The 26488-nt window shown below is 53.7% G+C and overlaps 1 protein-coding gene and 1 long non-coding RNA gene across 3 annotated transcripts in view; one reads left to right on the forward strand and one right to left on the reverse strand.

The window, feature by feature from the left end:
- Positions 1-12410: 12410 nt before the first annotated feature.
- Positions 12411-24794, reverse strand: PITX1 (paired like homeodomain 1). 2 transcript variants are annotated; one of them, XM_047878127.1, is made up of 5 exons: positions 24157-24794; positions 19308-19443; positions 18551-18790; positions 15974-16206; positions 12411-13956 (listed from the first exon to the last, which is right to left on the reverse strand). In XM_047878127.1, exons 2-5 carry the CDS (start codon positions 19339-19341, stop codon positions 13414-13416), a joined length of 1050 nt encoding a protein of 349 aa, XP_047734083.1. In that variant the 5' UTR covers positions 19342-19443; positions 24157-24794; the 3' UTR covers positions 12411-13413. The 2 variants fall into 2 exon arrangements, with proteins under 2 accessions (XP_047734083.1, XP_047734092.1); XM_047878136.1 differs by lacking the exon at positions 19308-19443 and having other exon boundaries at positions 24157-24793.
- The window catches only part of LOC125176536 (uncharacterized), a 306435-nt gene continuing 303307 nt past the window's right edge, over positions 23361-26488 (forward strand). Inside the window, exon 1 of the long non-coding RNA XR_007156306.1 lies at positions 23361-23462. This is a non-coding gene — a long non-coding RNA (uncharacterized LOC125176536). The remainder of the gene's footprint in view (positions 23463-26488) is intronic.

Genomic DNA, 26488 nt, shown 5'->3' on the forward strand with positions numbered 1-26488 from the left:
ATGGGAGGGATTGTGGGAGGGAGGATGGGCTAAATGGGTAAGGGGCATTAAGCAATCTACTCCTGAAATCATTGCTACACCATATGCCAACTAACTTGGATGTAAATTTAAAAATAAACATTAAAAACTTTTTTAAAAAAGGGGAAAAATAGTGGTTTGGTGGTCTTGATTTTTATCCTCATGGTTTTTTGAACTTTAAAATTTTTAAGAATGAATATATGTATAATCAGGGCAGATAACACAATTGTCACCTTGAATGAAAAATGTTAAGTAGAGTGTGTGTATATGTGCACCCACACCTGTGGCGGGTGGAAGGGCGTTCCAAACAGAGGAATGACATGCACAAAGAAACAAAGGTAGGGGCGCCTGTGTGGCTCAGTCGGTTAAGCGGCCGACTTCGGCTCAGGTCACGATCTCGCAGTCCGTGAGTTCGAGCCCTGCTTTGGGCTCTGAGCTGACAGCTCAGAGCCTGGAGCCTGCTTCAGATTCTGTGTCTCCCTCTCTCTGACCCTACCCTGTTCATCCTCTGTCTCTCCCTGTCTCAAAAATAAATAAAACGTTAAAAAAAATTAAAAAAAAAAGAAACAAGGGTAGATCAGCAGAGGGTTTAGCAAGTACTGAGAGGTTGGTGTGGTTGCAGCTTGCAGGGCAGGGTGGGGTGTTGGGGGATTGGGTAAGTAGATTGGGGCCAGATCCTAAGGACCATGAGTACTCAGCTTGCCAGTGTGGAAGCGGGGCGGTAACCTGTCCAGATTTGATTTCTGCTGCCTGAGAGAGGCCTTATTACCCTCGCTTGGCACTTAAGCCTCCCCTAGTCTCTCTCCCCCTTTCTCTCTCCATATCTCTCAGGACCCCCTTTGCCAGGACTCAGCCTCACCTCCGCTCCTACACACCCATTCTAAACCTGTTTGTCCTTCAAGGTTCAGGGCCAGTCTTCCTATCACAGGAAGCCCTCCCAGATTGCTCTGGTGACCTTTGATTTCTCCTTCCTCATACTCTCACCCTTGACCTTTTATACCTGACCTTAACTCAGACTTAATTCCTCCATCCACAGATACTCCCAGGGGAGGGCCGTGGACTGGGAATCTTGCCCTAACACCTGGATGCCAGTGATAGACAGCCTGAGATGTGCCAGTTTTAGAGTCCTGGTGGATAGAGGATGAATGGGCAGCAGAGATCCAGGAGTGATCTGGAGCCTATGTCATGGCACAGTGGTAAACACTGTACATATCTTTTCACAACTAGCCGCACTTTGCAGATGAGGAAACGGGGTCTTGGAGAGGTTAATGTGGCAGTAAGTGGCGGCACTGAAAGTTGAACCCAGGTCCCGTCTCACTCCAGAGCCCATAGTCTTAACCTCTGTGATACTCTGGTCGTGGACCCTCACCCCAAGGAGGTCGGCCGGGCTGGACTTGAGGTGGTGCCATCGTGTGCCTTGCTGCCCCATGCCCAGTGGAAATGGACTTCAAGGTGGAAAAGTGATGCCATCTCAGGTGGTAGCTCCTGATCCAGTGGGGGATCTGGGTGCATTGCAGCAGCCCTGCTGAGGCCTCGGCAGGTGTTATCATCCCCAGTGAAGCCGGATACTTGCCCATAGGGCCACCTGGCAGCGGTGTGGTGGGGGAATCTGGAGGGGAGGGAGGCTGAGCCTGCTGACCAACAAAGAGGTAGGTTAAGAACAATTTTGTGCCTCTGAAGCAGTAGCCTCCCTGAAAGTCTTACATGCTGGACCCAGGGTCCCTTCAAACCTTGACACTGAACCTCTCAAGAGGCATGATGGCAGGTCCAGTGCCCATTTGACAGAGGGGAACACCGAGGCTCCACGAAGGGAAGGCTGAGCCCCAGGGAGAAGCCCGCCCCAGAGAGAAGCCCACCCCAGGGGCGAGGAGCCAGAGGGGTCCTGGCCTCCCCCAGGTGCCCCACCCGGCAGCCCCACCCGATCTCTGTATCGTGGGAGAGTCCAGGAGCTTTGGAGCAGTGGGCACCAAGTTCAGGAGAAGCCGGGTGTTCAGCATGAATTGCGTGTGCCAGACTGGGTGACTCAAAAGGAGTGCCAGCTTGGGGGATAGAGGAGGGGTCCTTGGCCACACCACGTGCGTATGTGTGCATGTGTGTTTTGTGTCAACCTCTTTCATCAGGCCAGGTTTATCCACAGAGACAGACAGGTGTGTGCATGAAAAGGCTGGACTGAGGGTGGGGATAAGCATCCTTCCCAGTGTGTCTTGGAAAGTTCCCAGATAGGCCACAGGCGGGAACAGTTTGGGGAAACCTCTGCCGGGCCCTGCCACAGCCTGGCAAGCGGCAAAGTGGCCGGCTGCTTTGTGGCTGCAACGTCCGGGAGACTTTGCCAAGCACTTTCCGTGAAGTCACTGGGACGTTAAGCCCTTGGTTCAATTAAATGGGTTAATATGCTTTGTCTGATTCTGATGAATAATAATACTATAATGTGATAATAGCAATAATGGTGCTATTAGCTGTGGTTATTACACGTGCCTGCACTGTTCCAGGCACGGAGGGGAGGTACATTCCCACACACTCAGGCCTCATTTTCCTCTCATAAAATCCCATTCTTCAAAGCCTCCCAGCCCGACTCCCCTATATCCATTTTCAGGACAAATTACCAACACTTAAAAAAAATTGGTCCATTTTGTGTGAAAGCCAAGTCCAAATTACTGTTACTTTCCCCTTTATGTTTTGAAATTTAAAAATGGGTAGGGGAGGGGAGCTGAGGGGGACACAGGGGATGGAGAGAGGAGGAGAGGAGGGAGAGGGGGAAAATGTATGATCGAAGAAGAAAAAACAAGCCTTCTTGTTTCAGTAAAAATGTATTTCTGGAATGATGTTTCAGTTTACTCAGGCAGAAAAATTAGAAATGGTGTGCTTATTAGGCAGGCTAAGTAAGCATGACTATTTTTAGTAGTGTAGTAAAACCTTGGTAATTTGGACCTCTTTAATAAAGATTCCATGATCATGCTGGCTGGCAGGCACACCCTGCATGCATGTGTGTGCATGTGTGTGTGCGTGTGTGTGTGTATGCGTGGGCTAGGTAGCAGTGCAAAGAGGTTGCTGTGTTGGAGGATTGGGGCCAGGGATTGGGGTGCATTGAGGGGACAGAAGGGACAGGATGGACTCCGTGCCTATGACAGCTGTTTTAAAAACGTGGGTCATCTTTTCCTAGCAAAAAAAAAAATATTACAAATTCTTCTTCTTTCGAACATTCCTCTTGGCACCTATTAATTTGACATCCGTTTAAAGAAGAATGTATTGAATGCAAAAATTTCGTTTCTGTAAAAATCTAGCCTGCCCCCTAAATGAGGTTGAATTCTGAGGGTTGACAAGTCATTTCAGATAGGTGATGACTGATACCTTTGGGATGAGGATAGGCACCTGTGGGCCGGCCACTCCCTGTCCTGCAGATCATAGGTCTTTGTATTTTTTTTTAATTTTTTTTCAACGTTTATTTATTTTTGGGACAGAGAGAGACAGAGCATGAACGGGGGAGGGGCAGAGAGAGAGGGAGACACAGAATCGGAAACAGGCTCCAGACTCTGAGCCATCAGCCCAGAGCCTAACGCGGGGCTCGAACTCCCGCACCGCGAGATCGTGACCTGGCTGAAGTCGGACGCTTAACCGACTGCGCCACCCAGGCGCCCCGGTCTTTGTATTTTTAAAATAATATTTGTTTCACGTCATCATTACAAAAGTAACACGTGCTCAGTGCCAAACACTTAGGACGAAAAAAAATGCCTCATATCCCACCACCCCAAGGTAGGTGGTGTTAACACTTCGTGTACATTCAGATACTTCCCTGTGCATATGTAAGAGCAAAAATGGTACTGTGTTCATATATCCATATATACATATATGTATATATATATATATATATATATATATATATATATACATATATATATATATATTCCTAGATACATTCCTAGATACATTCATGTACATACTCATATACATACTCATATATTTGGGGAGGACACTGGAGTGGGCACTGTGCTGCAGGACCACTGCCTGGGGACCAGGGGTGGGCAGCAGAGTTTGGGGGAGAATTGGGAGACCAGGCTCCATGACTCCCCACTGGCCGAACACCCCAACCCCAGGCGGATGGGCAACTGCCAACCCCAAAGGATCTTTAAACCTCATTGCCAGGATGCACCAGGTACATGGATAGGGTGGGGATGGGCGAGGTGGGAGGACAGGTGTGGCACGGCCCCACACCTTGACGCTGACCCCAGCTGCGGACCGATACTGCTGGCATGTGACAGAGGCACGACAGGCACCACCTCACAGACCCCGCTGCCGCCACTGGACGCCATCATCGCCCCACACCCCAAGGACCCATTCCTTCTCCGAGGCCAACAGGGCTGACCAGCGGGCCCCATCCTCGCTTCTGAGTGCACTCCTGCCCAACACCAATCAACCCTTGCTGCATGAATATGCGAATATGAATATATATAAATATTCGCTACCGAGCACAACCCCACATAGCACCAAGGAACCCTCGCTGTAGGAATATGGGAATATGAATATATAAATAAATACATATTCAAATATTTATTCCTGAACGACCCCCGCCCATCACCAAACACTAGCTGAATAAATATGTGAATATGAATATATATGAGAACACATATATGAATATATATGAATATATGAGAATATGTATGAATATATAAGAATATACAAGAATATATAACAATATATGAGAATATACATATGAATATATTTGAATATATAAAAATATATGAGAATATGTATATTAATATGTATATGAATGTATATGAATATATGAATATATACATGAGAATATACATGTGAATATATATGAGAATATATATATGAATATGAATATATAAAGTATATATGAATATATATGAATACATATGAGAATATACATAAGAATATATATGTATATATATAAGAATATATATGTGAATATATCTCTCAATATATATGAATATATATGATTATATGAATAGGTACATGAATATATGGATATATATGAATATATATGAGAATATACATGAATATATATGAGAATATATACATGAATATATATGAGAATATATATACGTGAATATATATCCATATATATATGAATTTATATGAGAATGTGAATATATATGAATTTATATGAGAATATATATGAATATATATGAATGTATATATGAGTAATATATATATGAATATATATGAGAATACATATGAATATATACATGAATATATATGACAATATATAAGAATAAATATGACTATATATTCATATATATGAATAAATATATGAATACATAAGAATACATATGAATATATATATGACTATATGAGAATATATATGAATGTATACAGGAATAATATATGAATTATGAGAAACTATATGAATATATATAGGAATAATATATTCATACATATGAATATATATGAGAATATATGAATGTATATAGAAATAATATATAGGAATATATACAGGAATAAATCTATGAATAAAAATGAGACTATATGAATATATGAGAATATATTTGAATATATATGAATATATGAATATACATGAGAATATATGAGAATATATCAGAATATATATATATGAATAATATATATGTGAAAATGTATGTGAGTATACAAGAATATATATGAATATATATATGAATATACATGAGAATATATATAGAAATAAAATATATGAATATATATAGGAAAATATATATGAATATATAAATATATGAGAATATATATGAATACATATGAGAATATGTATGAACATATATGAATATATGAGAATGTATGAAAATATGAATATATGAATATGTACGAACATATATTTGAATATACATGAACATATATGAATATATATGAAAATGTATATGAATATATGTGAATATATTAGAGTATATATGAATATATAGTTGAATATATGAAAATATATGAGGATATATATGAGAATATATATGAATATACATATGAATGTATATCTGAATATACATATGAATATATATATGAATGTATAGTACCTATGAATATATAGTATAGTTTTCTGACAGTGGCAGACCTATTGTTTAATTTTATGCTAAATTTATAGACAAAAATCATCCACAACAGCTGTACTCTCTTGGGTGCATAGTGGATACCCAGAAGAAGAGGGTGAGGTGAGGGCCTGGTTGGGAGTAGCTGTCACCGGGGCTTCTGAGCGGTTGTGATTAAAGATAGCTGTAGGGAATCGTTTTCCAACAGACAGCAGACCACCTCCTGCAGTGGTTTCAGTCCCTCAGAGTCCTGGACACCAGCCTCTGGTCACCACTCTGCATAAGGTAGGGGCATAAACACAGATCTACCTGTTAAAAAAAAAGTAGTAGTAAAATACACATGAGACATGAAATGTACCATGTTAACCTTTTTTACATTTTATTTTCTAAAATATGTATTTATTATTGAGTGAGATATAGAACACAAGCAGGGGAGAGGCAGACGGACAGGCAAATCTGAAGCAGGCACTAGGCTCTGAACTGTCAGCACAGAGCCTGATGAGGGGTTTGAAACCACGGACTGTGAGATCATGACCTGAGCTGAAGTCGGAGGCTTAACGAACTGAGCCACCCTGGTGCCCCTGGAAAGTTTATAGTTCAGTGACATTGCATACATTTACATTGTTGTGCAACCATCCCCACTATCCATCTCCAGAGCATTTCTTCATCCCCAAATAAAGCTCTATTCCCATCAAACACTAACCGTCCATTTCCCCTCTCCCTTGTCCCTGGCAACCGCCATCCTATTTTCTGTCTGTATAAATTTGCCTACTGTAAGTACCTCAGATAAGTGGAATCACAATACTTGTATTTTGTACCTGGCTTATTTCACTTTAGTATAATGTCTTCAAGGTTTGTCCGTGTTGTAGCACGTGGCAGAAGATGCCGTCTGTTTTAACGCTGATTAGTAGTGCTTTGTATGTTTGTTGATCCATCTGTTGACGGACAGTTGGGTAGCTCCCTGGTTTTGGCTCTTGTGAGAAAGGCTGCTCTGAACTGGCGTACAAGTATCCTTTTGAATCCCTGCTTTTGTTTCTTTTGGTAAATACCCAGATGTGGAATTGTTGGATCACGTGGGAATTCTAAGTCTTCTGTTCTCAGGATCCGCCATACTGTTTTCCACAGATGCGGCACCATTGACATTCCTACCACCAGTGATCACAGGTTCCAATTTCTCCACATCCTTGCCAAACCTAATGTTTTGTTTTTGTTTGTTTGTTTGTTTGTTTGTTTTCCGTGATGGATGTGTAGGGGTATCTCACTGTGGTTTTGATTTGCATCTATCTACCTAATGACTTGTGATGCTTAGCTCACTGGCCACGCATTTATCTTCTTTGGGGGAAGTGTCTATTCAAATCCTTTGCCCATTTTTGAATTGGGTGGTTTGTGTTTTTTTGTTGATTCCCTTTTAAAAGCTGTGCCCAGAGCTGCTTGTGCTGAAAGGGAGGAATAGGTGGTGTAGAGGAAGGAAAGAAGAAAGAGAGAGGAGACAAAGGAGCAGGGAGAGGGAGAAGGGGCCAAGAAATGTTTTGTGGAGTGAGGGGGAAGGGAAGGTAGCTCCTCAATTATTGTATTCAGGAAATATGTATTGAGCATGACCATGAAGACACCTCTCCAAGTGCTGCTGGGTACACCTGTTGGCCTCTGCATCCTGGCTCTCTGTGACTGCAGCAACCGTGCCTCCAGGAGGCTGGGCTCATAGAAGCCAGTGCTGTGGGCACTGTGCTCAGGCTAGGATCTGAGTTCCTAAAACCTGTGCCCACTTGGGCATGTTACACGACATCCCTGAGCCCCAGCTTCCTATCTATAAAGTGAGACTAAGAAGAGAAATAAAATATGTACAGGATAGCACAGAGTGAGATACAGCCACATGACCCAGACAGCCAAAATGGCTTTCCTCCACCCCAGTCCCAGTGCAGTTTCCTGCACCTTGACTTGCTCCTCTGCAGTGTCTCTTTTCCCAGGGTCAGCACCCCCAGCCTGGCTGGGCTCTGGCAGCTGCATCTCCTGAAGTTCTTATAGCCATTCAGTAGGTGGACACCTGCTCTGGGCAACACCAGTCAATAGGGAGGCACGGTCTAGGGCCCTGCAAAGGCAACATAGGAGTGTGAACAGTGGGGTTCCAATGGTGAGAGGTGCCAAGGAGGCAGGCCTGCAAGGGCTGAGAGGCAGCCTAGGAGGGCTTCTAGAAGGAGGCAGACGGGAAGCACGCATCTAGGAAATGATAAGTTTGTAATACTGCATGAGACAGAAGTTTGGATTGAATGGTTGATACTCCAGGGCCCTGCCTTCGCCAGAGAGTTTCCCTATGCCCTCATGTGCTCGCTCCATTCTGCCGCCCTCATCCTGGGGCTTCCTCAGTCCTGTGCCATCTGCTGCTGTCCCCTATAGCCAAGTGAGCTCAGTGAAGGCACGTCCTGGGGCCTGGGGCCTTTTCCTTCTCCCTCCCAGAGCACCCCTGAGCTCAGCTTCTTGCCAGGAATCTACATGAATTATATTTGTTTATCTCTCTGCCCCTCCCCCTGCCGCTGCCCAATACAAATATCAAGAGAGTGTAGTGTGCAGTAGATACAACCATGGACCTGGGTCAGAGGATCCAAGTGACGTCCCAACTCTGTCCTTCATTAACTGTGTCATTGCAGGTGAGCTATTGATTCCCTCTGAGCCTCAGGGTTGAACAGCGTAAGGACAGGGTGCCCTTCCTGCCTGTGAGGAGTGAGCATTGTAATTGTTATAAAATGCATCATGGGGCCTGGCACTCTGTAAGGGCCTGACGTTAGATAAGATAAGCGGTAAGATAGCAGAACACAAAAAGAAGTGTCCGGGCCTCTTTATCCCATGATGCAGGGAGCCCTTAGAGGAGAATTCCGGGGTGACTGGCCCCTCTGCTCCCCCGGCTTGTGTCTCAGAGTACTGACTGCCAACGTGCCTCTCCTCAGGACCAGTGGATGGCAGGGATTGGACACAGTTCCTCTGGGCCTCCCAGGGCCTGGCCATAGGACACCGGGCTGGGTTCCTGAGGGTCCAAGTCCAGGATGGGTCCCAGGGTGGGATGCAGTGGGGAAGACATTCAGCAGGACAGTCAGTCATGAATCACATTCACAACACCCAGCAAACCTGGAGGGAAAACCAAGTTGGACCCCAAACGACACTTTCAGAAATGACCTGTTGAGAAACTTAGAGAAGCGTTATTAATGTGGAAAGTGGGGAACAGGGCCCTCAAGGGGAGAGGCCGGATGTGCCATTTTAAAAACAACATCACCAACACCATCAGTAATAACTATATGCCAGCACCACAACCAATGCCTTATGTGTTATCTCCTTTAATCCTTTAAACAACTGTGTGAAGTGATTGTTATTCCCTTTTATGGAAGAGGAAACAGGCTCACAGACGTTAATTGTCTCTTGTCCAAGGCAACTCAGTAGTGGAGCCAGAACTCAAACCCTTGCTCTCAAAGACCACACGGAAGCTTCCTATGGATGCCAGAGCCAAGAAACTGGCCCAGGAGATGGGGAGTTCATGGGCATAAACCACCCTTCCTCTCATTTCCCACGCTGGCTCTCCTGTGATTGAGGCCTGCTGCTATCTGCTGCACTCTCACAGGAGAGCAACAGACTCAGGCATGTGGAGCTGAAGGACAACACAGAGTCACCTCCAGGGCCTGGACTCCCTGGGCAGTGCCCCCTTCGAGGCAGACCTTCCAGCTGTGACTTCTTCACACTTCTAGATGACTCTGCCAGCTGCACTCAGGGATGCCATGGCTCAGGCGGAGGCCTGCAGCCTGGCTGGGGCCATAAAGCTAGGGGAGGTAACTCGGTTCCTCAATGACCAGGCACTCTGGAGGTTGTGTACTTGGCTTTGGTGGCCCAGGGTGTCTGCAGACAAGTGCTGGGCACCAGCCTCTTGCCTCCTGTTTCTAATTCATAACCTCTCTAAACCTGCAGCTGCCCTTTGGGGCTTTCAGGACCAAGTGAAACCAAATCTGCTTTTCTGTTTCCTGGGGTTAGTCCTGTGTGGCCAGTAGAAATCACTTATCTCTTCAAGGTCAAACTCTGCCTTCTGCCCACCATGTTGCCCACGGTGCTTGGCATGAGGTAGTCCAATGCAGAAGGTAGAGTGGGCGCTGATTGGGCTTGGATCTACTCCATCACTCCTGCTCTGGACCTTGGGCAAATGACCTGACCTCAGGGACTTCATCAGAGAAATGGGATAATGAGAACTCTTCCTCATAGGGTTGTTGTGCAGGTAAAGGGGCCAATCAGCAAGGAGTGTACACTTAGCCCTGGGCCCTGGACCCCAAACGGACTCAATAAATGGTAGCGCTTACCCATTGAGACAGAGACAGAGCCACCTCTCCAGAGCAGCCTTGCCAGACAGAGCATCCTGTTAAAAGCAGGACTCTCATTTTTTTTTTCTTATTCACAGCACCCTGTTCTCTTTCTTCAAAAGCACTCAGCTCAGTTTGTAATTATACACATTTTTGTTTACTTGTCCATGAGAGCAGGGACTGTCTGTTTTCCAGCACTCGATCCCTAGCACCAGAGCGGGAGCACAGTAAATGTTGCATCAATGAATGACACCACCTCCCCAATCTTCTTTAGGCAGAGCAGGACTAGGACCTTCTTTTTTTTTTTTTTTTTTTTTTTCAGAGGTTTGGGCTTCCAGAACCCCATATATTTCTCAGCCTCCCTTCAGAGATGATTCTGTAGCTGGTGCAGCTGGGAAGGGCTGGCTACTATCTGCAGCCACAGGAGAGCTGGGGGGAGCCCGACCCAGGGTCTTACACTCACCTTGTTGGCCATGGTTCTTGCTGGATGATGAGGTCATTCTGGGATTGCTTCTGCCCTGCCGCCCATCTGCAGCTGTTTGGTCTGTGGCCCCAAAGCCACACTGAGTCTCTACCAGAGCCCCTTGTTGGCCGAGTCACCTGAGGCGGGGTCTGACTTCCAGGAGAGGCCTCTCTGCCTCCCTTTTTCCTCCAGTCCCATCTCTTAGGTCTCTCCTGCCTTCTGCCCTCAAGAGAGACCAGGGCCCCCTGGCCTTGGCAGATGTGTGAGGCTGGGGGAGGCACTCTGAGTCCAGATGTGATTATGTTTATGTTTCCAGAGAATGAGGGGTCAGAGCTCTGGACTGGAGCCGTTGGGGGAGGGGTGGTCTGGCTCCAGCCCCCTGCCCCAGCCTTCCCTCCACCCACCTCCCTCCTCTAGCCTGTGTATCTGGCCCTGTCCTTCTCAGAACCCCAAAATGCAAATCCTACAGCATCATCCTGGGCCATCCTCCATTCCTCATCTTAATGTGGGAAGACCAGAGGAAAGATACTTTGGAATCTAAAGACTGTTGACTCTCTGTGATCTTGGCCCAGTTGCATGACATGATGAAGTCTCAGTTCCATCATCTGTATAATAGGGACAACACTCCTGACCTCAGAGGCAGGGCTGATCTGGTTTGTGAATGTGTGCACAGGGCTCTCCAGCTATTAGCTCACGATCAAGCCCGTGGCTGTGCCCCACTCCCATCTAGGGCTTGCCTGGGTCCAGCTCCAGGGCAGCGCCAATCCTAGTCACAAGGTGATTCTAAAGCAGAATACCAACCCCTCCTTCCTCCCCCGCTGCAGCTGCAAACATTTTGTTTTGCCATTGGAAGTGACTTACTTAAGGGAAGCAGAATTTTACAGGCAGTTTACAGGCTGGTCTTGTTCAGTAGTTTCCAAAGCCTGGGGAGGGTGGAAGTGCCCGCAGCCTCCTTCCAATAAGTTGGGGTGGAAGGGAAGTGAGAAGTTAATTCTGTGTGATGGTCACTTTCTCCAGCACAGCTTTGCCGGATGCCCCTGAGTGTCATTTCAGGAGGGAAAGGCTGAGGGAGGCCCTGGCTAGACACCGGCTGATCCTGCACCCTCAGTCCGCCTGGAGCAGTTAGGGCAGGGCTCCAAGGTGGGGGTACTGGGCCCACAGGAGGAAAGGCAACTCCCGGACCAAGGGGGCTCTCAGTGGCCCTCACCCCAACTCCCCCGGTGAACAAGGGCCACGGAGCACCCTGAGGGCTTCGGGGGTCCCCGCAGACATAGCTTGGGAAGAGCTTGCAGAGCCCGGCAGCCGGGGAAGTGGGGGTGCTGGCTAGGACGGCTGAGCACAGCGCTGAGGCTGAGCGGCCCAGCGGGTGAGCGCCTGCTGGGCGCGGACTCGGAGCCCGGAGCGCCAAATGGCGCCCTCTCGGGAGCCGGGCAGAGCAGGTCGGGAATTGCGGTGGGAAGAGAGGGCACCTCCCTCTCCACTGAAGGGCGGCTGCCTAGGCTCCTCTCTTTAACCCTCAGGACCCGCGGTGGCGGCGTTCCCTTTCTAACCCGCCTCCCTCCCCAGTGGAATGAAGCAGTCGGGGCTCGGCAGTGGTTAGCACGCTTGTACTATGGTTTTAATAGACGTACATGGACAAATCGATATAGACAGATTTATAATTCTATACAGTCAGTCCGACATACACAGGGACGCTGTAAACAGGGGCGCGGGCCGGAGAGCGGGTGTGCAAAGTGGGCGCGGCGCGGGGACCCTGGCCGCGCCCCGAGCTCTCCCGGCTCGACTCTTGCACGGCGGGCGGTGAGGAGGGGGCTCTTCGCCGGGCCAAGGGGGCCACCTCCTAGCCCGGGAGCGGAGCGGAGGACCTGGGCCTGCGGCGAAGCTCGGAGGCCGGGTGCTCGGAGACGAGCCCACCCCGTTCTCCTGCCACGTCCGCACCGCCAGCTGCGTCTCCTTAGCCTTAAAAGAGGACTCCGGGGCTCTGGGCGGCCGACGGCTCTTCCGGGCGCGCCGCGGCCGCGTGCGGCTCCACAGCGAGTCCCCGATCCCAGGCTGGGCACCGTCATCCCCGACCCAACGGCCGCTCCAACTCGGATCCGAATCGAGCTAAGGTACGCTCGGCCGGGGCCAGCTTGGAGGGGGCACCTCGGTTCGTACGGGGCCGGGGCCAGCCTGCCCGGGCTCCGCACGTCCAGTCCGCAGGCGCGGCCACTCATTCCGGGTCCAGCGCGGCGGGAACGCGGGCTACGAGGGCGTCCTCTCCGGACCGCCCGCCTCCCGCGCCGCGTCCCCTCCGCGCAACGGCCCGCCGGGGCCCGAGGGAGCCAACACACACCACCCGCGCCATCCCGAGGGAAATTGCAACTCATCCGTTTTTTTTCGCAGCACTTTTCTCCGACGTCTTTTTGTTTTGTTTCGTCTCGTTTGGGAGGGCAGAGTGGGGTCCAGAAAAGCAAACACACAACCAGCCCGGAGGTGGGGAGGTGGGGAAGAGGGGGCTGCGCGGGCGCGGGGGCCGCGGCGTGGCGAGGTCCTCCGCGCCGCCCCTGCCCCGGCGCCGTGCCGGCCGCGGGCCCGCGGGGCCTGGCGGGGGCGGTCAGCTGTTGTACTGGCACGCATTGAGGCCCGAGGCCGGGCCCTGCAGCCCGCCGTAGCCGAACGACGAGTGCTGCTTGGACTTGAGCCGCAGGCTGGCCAGGCTCGAGTTGCACGTGTCCCGGTAGACGCTGTAGGGCGAGGCGGGCGTGCCGTACGGGCAGGCGCCCGGTGACATGGCCGAGTTAAGCGAGGAGCCGGTGAGGTTGTTGATGTTGTTGAGGCCCGAGTTGGGCATGCCGGGCACGGCGCCCGGGCCCATGCTCGACGGCATGGTCATGGAGGAGATGGAGCTGGGCGCCGAGAACATGGACTGCGACGACAGCGGGCTCATGGAGTTGAAGAAAGTGAAGCTCTTGGTGGAGAGCGGCGCTGGCGCCAGGCTCTTGGCGGCCCAGTTGTTGTAGGAGTAGCCGGCGGCGTACACGTCCTCGTAGGGCTGCACCAGGCCGCTGAACTGCGGCACGTAGCCGCCCTTACACAGGTCCAGCTGCTGGTTACGCTCGCGCTTCCGCCACTTGGCTCGCCGGTTCTTGAACCAGACCTGGGGGAGGGGGCAAGAGAAGGGTCAGGGCTGCCGAGCGCGGGAAGTCCCCTCCACCTCCACTGCCTCCACCGCCCCCCCACCCAGCCCTCCGCCGGGTTCCTTCTCTCTGAATTTCGTCCTTTTTCTCCGATATTTCCGCCCCTGCAGCCTCTCCTTAATGGTTCCTTTCCTGTCCCCAGAAAACATTCCTCTTTCCCCTTTTCTGATCTAGATCCTCTCCCCCCGAGTTAAATCTATTTTCTCTTCCTAATCCGGAGCGATCCTCTTTTGTTTTAGCAAATATTCGTTTGCTTTCTTCCTCTCTCAACCAGTCCATCTCCGGCCTTCTCCTCCAAACGGGTCCCGGTCTGTCTCCTAAATATTCCATTCTTTTTCTTCTCCCTCGAATACAAAAGGTATTTCTCTTCCCGGAAATATAAGATCTCCCGACTCCCTTCATTCTTCATTCTATTTTTCACTCCTCAAATAATCTGTTTCCATCTTTATCGGGAATGTTTGATATGCCCATTTCTCCTCCAAACGTTTATTTTCATTTGGTCCACCCCGCTATCTGAACTATCCCCCCCAGTCCATTTTCTCCGTTATCCCTCATTTTTGATCCTTTTGATTCTTCCTCAAATATTTAAGTTTCTTCCCCATCTTTCCAAATATCTGACCATTACTGTTTCTTAAATAGTCAATTCTTTATTTTCCTCAAATGTTTGATCCTTTTGCCCTCCCTTAAATGTTTCTCTCCTGCTGCCTAAATATATGCCAAATATGTTTCTCTGCAAATATTTAATTTCCGTTCACTTCTCACTAGTTTCTCTCTAATCTCCCCTCCACTTTCTCCCACAATTTAGTAAGAACCTCTTCTTTCCCAACTCTTGGTCCTTGCCCATCCTCACCTATCCTCCCACTGTATGACCTCTACCCTCCTCAGGCCTCCTCCAACCCTGGGCTGAGTTTCCTGAGCTAGGCTGTGGGTCCCCTGCATCTCAGCCTTTTCCAATCCCCCACACTGACATTGCCTGATTCCACCCCCATACCACTCCTGCCACCATAAACCCAGGCAGGATTAGTGAGTTCAGGATTACTGAGTGCTGTCTTCACTCGCGTCCCACTGGGCTGGCTAGCCTGACGGGAGGGGTGAGAGCTTGGGTTATAGGAGGGAGTCAGTAGGCCAGGTAGCACTCTGGGCTGGCTTGGGACTTGCTCACAATATCTGATTAAATATTTGCACACCCACAGAAGAAATGATTCTCTTGCTGCTCTGGCAAGAGAACATCGAATCTCTTGCTTTTACTGGGAACCAAAGGGTGAGGAGAGGGAGTGTGCAGACATCATGTGGTCATGGCTCAGAGATCTTACATCTCCAAAGGGACCCAGCCTGAGGGTCACTCTGGCACCAGAGCTGCTCCTCCTTCACCTGACCCCAGCCCTACAGGAAAGGGCATGAGGGAAAGGGTCGAGCTCAGCATTGGCTGAATGACTGGAGAGGAGTCAGGTGGGGACTATACTGAGATTCAGGAGAAGCAGGCTGTGGTTGGGATCACCGCCCCAGGAAGTGTTGAGACCCCCAAGCATAGGTACCCTTCAGGCCTCTCCCAGGTTGCCAGGCAAGATCTGCCTTTCCCTTTCGTTTTCAGGGGAAGGCGCCAGCAGCTCCGGAGGTCCTCATCAGCGGGGAACCCTCTGCGCAGTGTAGGGTAGTAACATCCCAGAGGGCCCTGGGCCCTGGAGGGCAGGGGAATGTCCCTTGGGGCCACGGATCTTGGGGTGAGGCTGCAGGAGAGCCCGAGGGTCAGGTAGGACTCGAGGCGGGCAGCAGCCAGGGTCACTAATCACCAACGGGCTTAGCAGCAGCGGGGCCTAAAGTGGAATCCTCTCTGGTGGAGGGAGGGAGCAGGTCTAAGTGGTGCCAAAAAGACAAAGTCTGAGCGCGGGTTTAAAGCTTTTCGAGGACTTAGGACCGCGGCAGAGGTAGCCAGCAGCCCTTCTCGCGGGTCCCCTCAGACGCGCACCCTGCGCTCACCCTCACGCGAGGCTCGGTGAGGTTGGTCCACACAGCGATCTCCTCCCGCATGCTCATGTCGGGGTAGCGGTTCCTCTGGAACGTGGCCTCCAGTTCTTGCAACTGCTGGCTTGTGAAGTGCGTGCGCTGCCGCCGCTGCTTCTTTTTCTTGGCCGGGTCTTCCGCACCACCGCAGCCTGCGCCTCCTGCACCGCTGTCCTCCGGCCCCTTGACTTCCCCGCTGCGCTCCTTCTCTGAATCGGGCAGGACAGGCCCCGGTCACCTTGGGCTTCTGCCCTTTTGCACCCCGTCCCGGCTCCACCGAAGCGCCTGCCATCAGCGCTGGCGGCCCTCCCTCCCGCCAGGGGCCCTAGGATTGTCCCTATTGGAAAGAGCCCGCTGGGCGCCTGATCGTCGGTAGTCACCTTTGCTCAGCCGTGCCCCAGAGAAGAGCCCGGGAATGAGAGGCACAGGCCTAGGTTCCTGCCGGGCTGGGCCTGCTCTTGCGGCTGGGCTCAGGCTCAAGCCTTACTGCTTATGTCACCCGCAAATGTATGACAATTTGAGGGCTCTTGGGCGTCTAAATCTGGGGGTCTCTGCTTTCCTGAACTAGGATCACATCTTTCTAGCCCAAAGCTAGTGGGTCCATGGAGCACGGACCAGGCTGTGGCCTGCAGCCCCTGCACTTTCTTCTCCCCAGGGCTGTGTGGGAGCCACACTGGGCAGGCACAACACAGCTGTGTTCTCGGCCTTAGCTCCAGGCCTCAAGTCCCAAGGCCCAGAAAATCCCTCAGGCAGCAGCCCAGACCGACAGACTCTGTCTAGGTGACCTGGGGCTCTAGCCTCTCTCTCTTTCAAGCTACACAAAATACATTCAATCATAGACACATTGAAACAAACAAACAACAAAAAAATGAAAACAAAACACAGAAGCCCAGATAAACTCAATTCTGTGCCTAACACCATAGAAAGGGTCACAAACTCTTAAAAATAGGCAGATAGGGACACAGGGCAAATGCAAATTAAGAAGCCAAATACCTCCGTGCAAACACACCCTTAACTAAATACAGTGCTGCATGTGTATAAACTCCAGGCAGACACAGGCATTTATTTCTTTGAGATTAAAAAAAACCACCGCACCAACTTACTGTACTGTTGTAGATAGATTTTTTAACCCCTTCCCAATAATCCCCTTCTAGAGATAATTTTTAAATCCCAGGAAAATACAACACTATAGTTAGGTAACTGAAATTACCAAAATAACACCACTGCAAATGGATTTTGAAAAAATCCTGTAGAAACGCGCCATTTTGGATTGACTTTTAAAAATCTCCCCAAGAATAATGTTGCACGTAGCTATTTTAAATTCGAGAAATATGCCTAGTGTAGTGATTCTTTCTATATTGAAAAATACAGTTAAAATGTTAAATATATCCACAAAGATTTGGTTTTAAAAAGCAATCTATAACTTTATATTTCTCTGGATCTTAAAAGTAAAAACCAACCAAAGGCCACGCTTAAAACTTTTGAAAACAGAAGTACAATCCAGCGTTGATTGTTTTTAAGTCAAGCAAACAGAACCTCTCAGAGAAAGTCACTTAGGGATGCAAAACAGAAATAAATAGAGATTAAAAACGTGTAGAGAAACACTCAGCGGTGGATTAAGAAACGAACACAGCAGAGGCGCCCACGGCCCAGGAAGCAGAGCGCTCTGCGGCAGCGCCGAGTTAGGACGCCGAGCCCGGGAGCCAAAAGGAGACCCTGGAGGCCGGGACCCGCCGAGGATTAGTCGCGCCACTGCCCGCACCGCCCACCCGCCGGCCCAGCCCGTGGCCAGCCCGGGTGGGGGGGGGGGGGGTAAAAAGCTTGAGCTCGGACAAAAAGGCAGCGCGGAGGTAGACTTGCCCGAGCCGAGTCGGGGCCCTGGCTGGGCGGCCTGGCGGCTGCCGCGTCCCGCGGCCCACGTGGGGCCCGTCTCCCTCGATTAGGGGGTCCTACTCCGAGCCGGGCCGAGCCCCTCGGCCCGCTCGCCCTCACTGTCCTGTGTCTTCTATTTACTTGAAGTTGTCCTCCCCCCGCCTCCCAGTGTGTTTTTCTGACTTTTCCCGCCACCCCTTCTCTTCGATTTCTCCCTCTCGATCGTCGCCCACTGCCTGTCGGGGTGTCTGTCCCATCTCTGTCTCTCTGGGCACTTTCTGTCGCCCGCCGCCCCATTCCAGTCTCGAGGGACTCCTCTCCTGCGGTCTGAGAGGCCCTTGGACACCCAGTTGCGCAAACCGAATTTTTTCCCCGTTCTGTTTGCTGCGGATCCAGAGGGGCTGTCAGTCCGACCTTCCCTCCCGTTGTAGGTTCGAGCATCTGCCGGTCTCTTGGCGCGTGGGGACCGGGTGGAAGTAAAGCACTGAATTTCGATTTATAAAGCGTGTAAATTTCCGCGTACACCCCCCCCCCCCCCCGATCGAGAACGGGAAAAGAAATGGTCGTGACGCCCCTGGAGCGTAGAGGGAGACTGACGGCGCGGCGCGGGGGCCAGGCCCTGCTCCCCGCTCCGTGCGCCCGGCTCGGCTCCGTGCGCGCCTCGCGGGGAGCAGCGCTTACCTGGCAGCTCCGTGTCGGACGACTCGCTGGCAGAGTTCTCCAGCGGCTCGCGGGGGTCGGCGGCGCGCGCCAGGTGGAAGGCAGGCCCCATGTCGTGCGGCGGCGGCGGCGGCCGGAGTCCCTCCGGCAGCCGCTCCAGGCTCATGCCCCCCTTGAAGGCGTCCATGGAGGCGGGGACCGCGGCGGGCGCTCCAGGGGCCGGGGCCGGGGCCGGACGCGCCCGGCCGCCCTGGCTGCGACCTGCGGGGACAAGAGCACAGCGCCTAAGCGGCTGCCCCCCAGGGCTGCACACGCCCGCCACGACGCCGCGCCCGCCCCATGGACTGCCCGGGGCTGCGGGGCCAGGCGGGCGGCAGCGGCAGCGGTTTCTCGCGACCGGATACCCGGCTTCGCGCTCCGCGCTGCGCTCCCGCCGCTCGGGCCTCAGCCGCCCGCCCGGCCCCGGCTCCGGCTCCCGATCCGGGGCCGGTTTCTAAGGCTCCGGACGGCGCCGGCAGAGGCTGTCTTAAAGCGACAGTGCGCACCGCCAGGTTCCAGCAGTCCCTGCGCCAGGGGTGGTGGGTGGGGTGGGCCTGGGTGGGAGGGGGCTGGGGAGGGAGGGAGCCAGCGAGCTAGGGAGCGCGGGCGGAATCCAGCCCCGAGCCGCCCGCCCTCCCTCGCCCGTGCCCTCCCCCTCCGCAGCCACCTTCCCGCCGCCTCCCCGCCCCCTCCCCCCCGCGGCCTCGCCGCGCCGCTCCCTCCTTCTCCGTTGACGCACCGACTTCTCCCTCGGCCGCACAAAAGAAACGCATCTGGCCTCCAAGTCCCGCGCGGCTCGTGCCCACCTCAAGCCCCAAATGACTTGTTTTGTTCAGAATCGACTCCTGTCTGGGCCGCCTCGAAGTCCCCAGCCCCTGGCGAGAACAGCCCAGGATGAGAGAATGTTCTCGGAGCAGGATCGCACCGAGCGGGCGCCTCCGAGCCAGCGCCAGGGCGGGGGCAGAGCCCGGGGCCCGTTCCGGCAGCTCCCAGAGGCGTCCTCGTCTAGGGGCCGCCGGCCCCTCCTTCCTCGGCCTCTTCTCCCGGGACCTGAGCCCGGCTGAGTGACAGCAGCCTGCGTTCTAATGGGCCCCCGGATGCTGCCTCCTAATTAGCTTGGACCCTGTCCTCCAAGGCTGCTTCTCAGGCCTCCCCCTCTGCACCGCAGTCAATTTTCCGGGATTGGGATAGAACTGATGGCTTCTAATCAGACGAAACGTTTCTGTTGGCTCCAGGCCTCTGGCGAGTGCAGCAGGAGACCCCAAGAGCCCCGCCAGGCCCCACAGCCTCTCCTGTGGGGCCCTCTTCCCTTGTTTTGCACCAGTCCGGCCAAATCAGCCAGGCCCAAGCCTTGGCAGCCAGGGGGTTGGCTTCTGCCCCCTTCAGGGCAGGTTTGCAGCGATCTGCGGCCTCTGCATTGGCTTCCCAGAGCTGCAGACACCTGGCCCAGGCCAGGTGCCTGCCGTTTCCCAACCCTGGGGCAGCAGTCCCGGAAGCCTTCCGCCTTCAAGCCTCTCCCTGGTACGGTGGTAGCTAAGCTGCAGCGCCACTGGGGCCTCCATGGGTGCAGGCAAAGAAGTTCCCCTCCTACCCTTCAGAATGATCCCCTCCTACTTCAGTGAAGTTTGTTGAAGGATTTTGCTCAGCGATTGTTAGCCGGCTCTGAGACTGCGGAGTCTTGAGCAAATAGATGGCAGATGGGGTGGTAGGGTGCGACCCTGACCTGTTCCTCTGGCCAGAGCTGGACCCCATGCTGCCCTCTGCTCCTCACCTGCGGACCAGCTCCCAGATGGGAGCAGCGCTGGGCAGGACGGCAACCTGGGGGAGAAGCACTGCCCTACACTCCAGACCCAGCACCTCACCCCAGGGCCTGGTGCACTCCCCATCTCTCCTGGGAGTCTCTGCTTGGGACTGTGCAGGCTGAGGATCTGGGATGTTCTGCAGGCACTGCCTTCCATCCCTCACCCTGGCTCCTCATCAGGAGACCCACAGCCTCAGGCTGACTTCTTTGGTGAGGACTGCAGGGATGCGGTGGGTACAGGGTGGAAACAGGCCTGCCTCTCACTCCCTGAGTGTCAGCCCCAGGCCCCCAGCTCTGGGAGCTGGGAGAAAGCACAGCTCCTTGGGATCTGGCACAGCCTCACTGGGTGCCTGTGACTATAGGAGCAGGGGCTGGGGCTGAGGCCAGAGGGAGGATGTATCCCACGGGTTTGAGTTGGGGAGGCTCAGCGACTCTTGCCCTTTCCTCCCAAAGGGGAGTTTCTCGAAGTTGAGCTCTCCAGGATGAAAATAATCTTGGGTGTGTGTGGGTGGGGGGAGGGTGGCAGGAGGGGGACGTGGGAAGTATGGTTGTCCAACATTTGCCCTCAGCCTCAACTTTTACCGTATTTCTTGGCTGAGTCTCCTGCAGCAGCAGGTACCTCTTTTTGCGACCCAGCCTGCCTGGGTACAGACAGGACACTGGAGTAGGCACATGCACACATGTAGTGCATACCCACCTAGGTGTGTGCTGTTCACACACATGCACACATGCTCCCTGCACATCGTGCACACACAGCCAGGCTCTGGGTCCCAGAACACTGCTCGGCACCAGATCGGGCTGGTAGGGGACAGGAGGTTTGTTCTCAGCCCGCCGATGTGGGAAGCATAGTGTTCTTCTGGGTGGGGACCTGGAATAAATGTTCTGCCTGTAGGTGTTCAGAGGCTGAGGGCCACCGCTTTTCACTATCCACGGAGTGTAAAGAGTCAGGATTTTCATAGATGGGGACTGTTTTGTGACTCTAGCTCTAGCTGTTCAGTCTGAGGGGCTTGGATCCCTCACTATTGCATTTAATGTAGTTATTGAGCACCTGCTGTGTGCTCCTCTGGACCCAAGCCTCCGGCAGTGTTTTGGACAGTCACATTAGTCCCTATATTTGGAAATCTTGATGCCTGCTATGTGGATGGAAAGGCCTTCAGACTATTACGGGTGAAGTCCCAAATCCCCAGAGGCCCTGGGCCCCAGAGAGAGACTGTGACTAGTAGGGACTGCCCGGGGGAGTCTGTTCTGCTGGGCCCAGGGAATGGCTGAATGAGAGGAGACGATGAGGATGCTGCCCGGATAGGGTGTTGGCTGGAGAAGGGACCTGGGCACTTTCTTCTTCCCCAGCCTCACCCTCTACTGGCCACTATCCCTGGCAGGGAAGGGTCTTTCTTCACACTCACAGATACATCATACACACGGGACAGCAGGCAGCTCCCTTGCGGGAGTAAGAGCAGGGGTTCAATGTTCTCCCAGCTTTGCTGTGTGACCTTGAACAAGGCTCCACCTGCACTGTGCCCCAGTTTCCATGTCTGACACGGACTGGGCAATCGCTACTTGCCGCTTCAACTTGCAGCTCACTTGACGATGGGGACATGAGGAGAGGAGGGAAGGGGCTTACTGGGGCTGGAACCAGGTGTCCTATTCCCCATCCCTTTGGGCCATGTGGAGCTAGCAATGATTCTGTGACTTTCAGGAAATTTGGAGGCTTAGAGTCCTGGCTGGGTTGAGTGGAGGCGTCTGGCCTGTTGTAGGGTTTGAAGTAGTCACCATAGGGACCTTTCCTAAGGCCGGGCTCACTCAAAACAGATTCTGTGCCCAAGAACGGGTTAGCAGTTTTATTTGGGAAGAGTGGTTGGAGGGTCCTCATGAAGGGCATCCTTCCACGCACTTATATGGGGGTACGCTGCCCTAATCTCTGCACCAGAATCAAGGGATTTTAGGAAAAGGGAAGGAATGTGCCGTGGCTTGCCCTCGAGGCCATCCATGACTCTCTGGGACATTCCAACCCTAAGCCTCTTAGGCCGTGGAGAAGTTCAAACTAGAAAACCCAGTTTTGGAAGTGCATCTGGGACCACCTACCTCCTTCTGTCTGTTTTATCCCCCCCCCCTCCAATAAAAGCTCTTGCTTCTTTGAATATAAGCAATTACTGGGTGAGGGGGGAAAGGGGTGCTCAGGTAGGGGCTGGGAACCATCTCACCGGATTCTTTAGGCTTCCAAGGACCCCAGCCTCAGCCTTCCTGTTATTTGGGGTTCCCCAGCCTGTCCTGGTGGGAGACCTGGGATGTACTCAGGCAGGATGGCTGAGTGGGGTGCCTCAGGGAGCATGCAACTCGGAACTTTGTCAGCAGCTGGCAGGGCTGGCCTCATGGCTCACCCGAGTCCGCTCACTGGTCGTTCTCTGCTTCCTGAGAATAGCTGAGCGGAGGAGAAGAGAAGTCTGGGCAAGTGGCAGAGACTGGTCACACAACTGGGGGAGCCTAGGGTCAGCTTATGCTGTTACCACAGCTTCCCAGGAGCGGCTTTTCCGAGAAAAGCACACTCTGAGCCTGGCTGGAAGAGCAACAAATTCTGCCTCTACCTTCTTGAGTCCTGGCAGCCAGGTCTCCATGCCCCCGTCCATGTCTTTTCCTTTTCCGAGCAGAGCTGAAGAAAGGGGAGGGAGCCAGCAAGCCCCCTCCCGTGTCACCCCTGCTGCTCTGTGTCTTTGGCCAAGTGGACAGCAACCTGGCCTTGCTCTAGCCCCGATCGCTGTCAGAGGCCCCTGGGGTGCCAACGGGACACCCAAGCCTTAGTTTCTCAGTAAAGTGGGCTCAAATATTTTTAGATTCAGGGAATTCCTAAATCGGGAAACCTTGGAACCAGGATTCCAGCCTCGGGTTCCCTTTTCTGCGATCCCGACCTCGGGGCCATCGCTTTACTACCGCCGAAACGGCTCAGATTTGGGAGGCTGGTCAATTTCAGAATTCCGAGACCCGGTTCTAGAGAAGCGGCTGTGTGCCCGGGAAGCCTGCGTCAACAATCAAACCCCGGAGAAGCCGCGGGAATGTCTTTATTGGATTTTGCGAAGAGCATTTGGGGTTCCTCTCTGGGTAAGGAAAAGCCCGACCCGTGCGGGCGAGGGCAGGCCGCCGTGGGCTGGGGGCGCCTCCGAGCACGGGCGGCGAGACGTCGGGGTTCTCGGCGAAGAGAGCCGGGGCTCCGGCCGATGTCTTTTGCTTTTCTGCGGCATAGCTGCCCGAAGGAACCAACGAACGAACGAATGAAGCGGTATTGTTTAGAAAAAATACCCTCTTGACACGAAGCTGCGGCTGCAGTCCCCGGGCGTGCAGAGGGGCCCGCGCTTTCGCTCGTTCTGGGGCCCCCATTCCGGGGCGCAGCCGGGACGGCGGGCGGCCCTTTCGGCTGCCCAGTGTCCTGGTGTTCCCCAGCGACCTGCGCCGCCACGAGAGGTTGCGAAGGGCGTGGGGAGCTATGCCCTTCGCAGGGCTGGGACTCGCGTCCCCGGGGCTGCTGCCCTCTTGGGGTGCCCAGGGCCGAAGCGTGGGGTGGGCTCACCGGGTAGGCAAGGTAGCGCCTGGCGATGGCAGCTGGGACTGCGCGCTGGGCGCAGGAACGAGCTCCTCGTGCTGCCTCGATGGCGCCTGGCCTTTCCCGGGATGCGCTCAGTTGCGCGCCACCGGCTGGACCTCACAAACGCCTGGAGCAAACAGTGCGGAATCCGCCACCGCCTCCCTGCGCCCCAACACCGCGGAGACCCAGCGCTCCTAGCCCAGTGACTCTTACCCCACGCGGGTTGCGCTGCGTACTCGGCTCGTCGGCTCCGGGCTCGCTCGCCACGGACTCTGACTGAGGTTTCGACTTCGGCTGGGGCCCCGGTTCCAGCTGTGTCTCCGGCTGTGCGCGCAGCTTCGGTCCTCGCTGGTTCGCTACATCGCAGCGCGCAAGGTCGGGGCTGCCTCGGCTCGGCCCGCTCCTCCCGCCACCGCCGCCGCCGCCGCCCGTCGCCCGCGGGGAAGGCGGGGACACGGGCCGGGGAGGCGGGAAGGGGGGAGGGGAAGCGAGGCGCTCGCCTGGACCAACGGGGAGGGGCGGCGCGCAGTCCTGCCGGCTAGGGGTCCGGGCCTCCCTCGGGTCGCAGGCAGGGGTCCGCGCGGCTCGCCGCAGGGGTCCGAGGCCGGGGAGCGCGCCCCGGGACTGCTAGCGCGGAAGGGGGACCTGGCCGCATGCGGACGAAGCCGCTGAGGGTACCGGCCTGGCCTCTGCGCTCTTTCCCACCTGGCACACTAGGGGTCCAGCCCGACCTCGGCTTAGACGGGCCCTGGTCGGAGTTTCCCCCCGTCCTGCCTGACGCCAGTTTTAAGATTCGACCTTTCCCCTTTCTGCTCAGCCTTCGGGAGGAAGCTGGTCTTGCATTTTGGCAGGGAATGTCCGCAGCGCAGATTTTGGCAGCCAAGGAGGTTTGAGGACAGACCCCAGAGTTTCTGGGGAGGGGCAAACGCTGACCCCTGCCCTGCTTGGAGGATACCCCCCACCCCCCACCCCTCCCCGCTTCTCCTCCTCCGGGGGCTGGGCTGATGAGCAAAGAGTAGACCAACCCTATGGAGCACAGACAGTTCTGCGGCCACTTGTTCAGCCCCTCGCCTGCACACCCTCCAGCCATAGCCCTGTTCGGCCCTTGCACAGGGGAAGACTCCATCCCTATGGCCCCGTTCGCCTTTTCAGGGGAGATGGGCAGGACTAACGGGAACTGGGTCCCACCCGTGTTGCCCACGGACAGATAACTCCTCACAAAGCCTTGTGGGGAAACCAATTGGCCGACCAGGCTCCTGCCTTTCCCAAGCCCCCGGTCTGAGCCTGCAGCTGCCGGGCTGTGGTGGTAGGGACGGGGGTCGGGCGGGTCAGTACATCAGGCAACCACCCCGGGGGACAGGAGCCACCGAGCCTGTCTGTAGACGGCCACCGGGCTCGGGCGCTGCCGCTTTGGCTCAAGGTGCCGGGAGATGGCAGTGCGGCGGCCCGCATCTATGTTTCATGAGGTGCCGTCATCGGCGGCGCCTCCCTGCCTGGTTCTAGCCGACAGCTGCCGCCGGAGAGGCCACGGCCCCGTGCCCGCTTGCTCTGACGCTCTGCTTGCCCGCAATCTCCAGGGCCACCTGGTCAGGGAAATGCAGAGACAGGAACCCTTCCCAACTCCCAAAGCCTACCCGACCCAAGCTCGCAGATGCCTCACGCTCAGGCCCCGAGAAGTGGCCTCTGTTCCCTGTCTTGCTGTTTGGGGATTCCAAGTCTCCCCTCGACTGTCAACAGGAGGAATATCTCTCTGGTGGCTGTGTATGGTTCTGGTGCACACAGGGTCATAAGGGTTAAGAGCTAAGTCCCCCGTGCACAGGATTTCAGACCACGACCTGGGGGTGGCCTGGCAGAAATGCAGTCTCCCAGCTTGGACGATGGACTTTGGGAATTCTAGCTTCTGCTTCTCCACTGCCACGGTATTGGCTGTTTTATGTGTGAAACTGGTTTGCTGGCAGATTTGGCCCTGGAGGCTGCTAAGCGGAGACACTTCCCACCTTGTCTCAGGCAGCCTCCCCACACACCCAAGGTGTCCCTGCATCATGGCCATAAATGCAACTGCTGGGCCTTTACTCTGCATGGAGGGTGCAACAGTCATCTAGCTGGGTGGGCAGGGGTGGGAGGGGCACTTACACTCTGGCACCTGCCCTGGGAAATCAGACCTTCTTACCCCTGCACATCAGCTGTTTTCCAGGTTTTGTTCTCCAGCAACCACTGGGCGTGCGTGTGTGATTCTCCGTATGCCCTTGTTTCCAGGCAGACCCTGTGGTACCATAGAGCTGCCCCTGTGACCTGAGGGCCAGAGGAGGAATCTTGTCTGCATCTTTTACCAGTCATGTGGCCTTGGGCAAATGATATAACCTCTTCTAGCTTCAGCTTTCTTACCTGTGAAGTGGGAATAAGAAGAGTTGTCATTTCATTGAGCAATCTGTGAGATGATGGGGAGGACTGTCACCCTGTGTGGGGATGGGCAGCTGGGCTGGATGTTCATGGTGAAACCTGGCATGTTGATTTTCTCCTTAAGATGCTTTGCTCATTTTTTTTC

The sequence above is a fragment of the Prionailurus viverrinus genome, chromosome A1, assembly GCF_022837055.1.
Source record: "Prionailurus viverrinus isolate Anna chromosome A1, UM_Priviv_1.0, whole genome shotgun sequence".
In the NCBI taxonomy this organism is placed as follows: domain Eukaryota; kingdom Metazoa; phylum Chordata; class Mammalia; order Carnivora; family Felidae; genus Prionailurus; species Prionailurus viverrinus.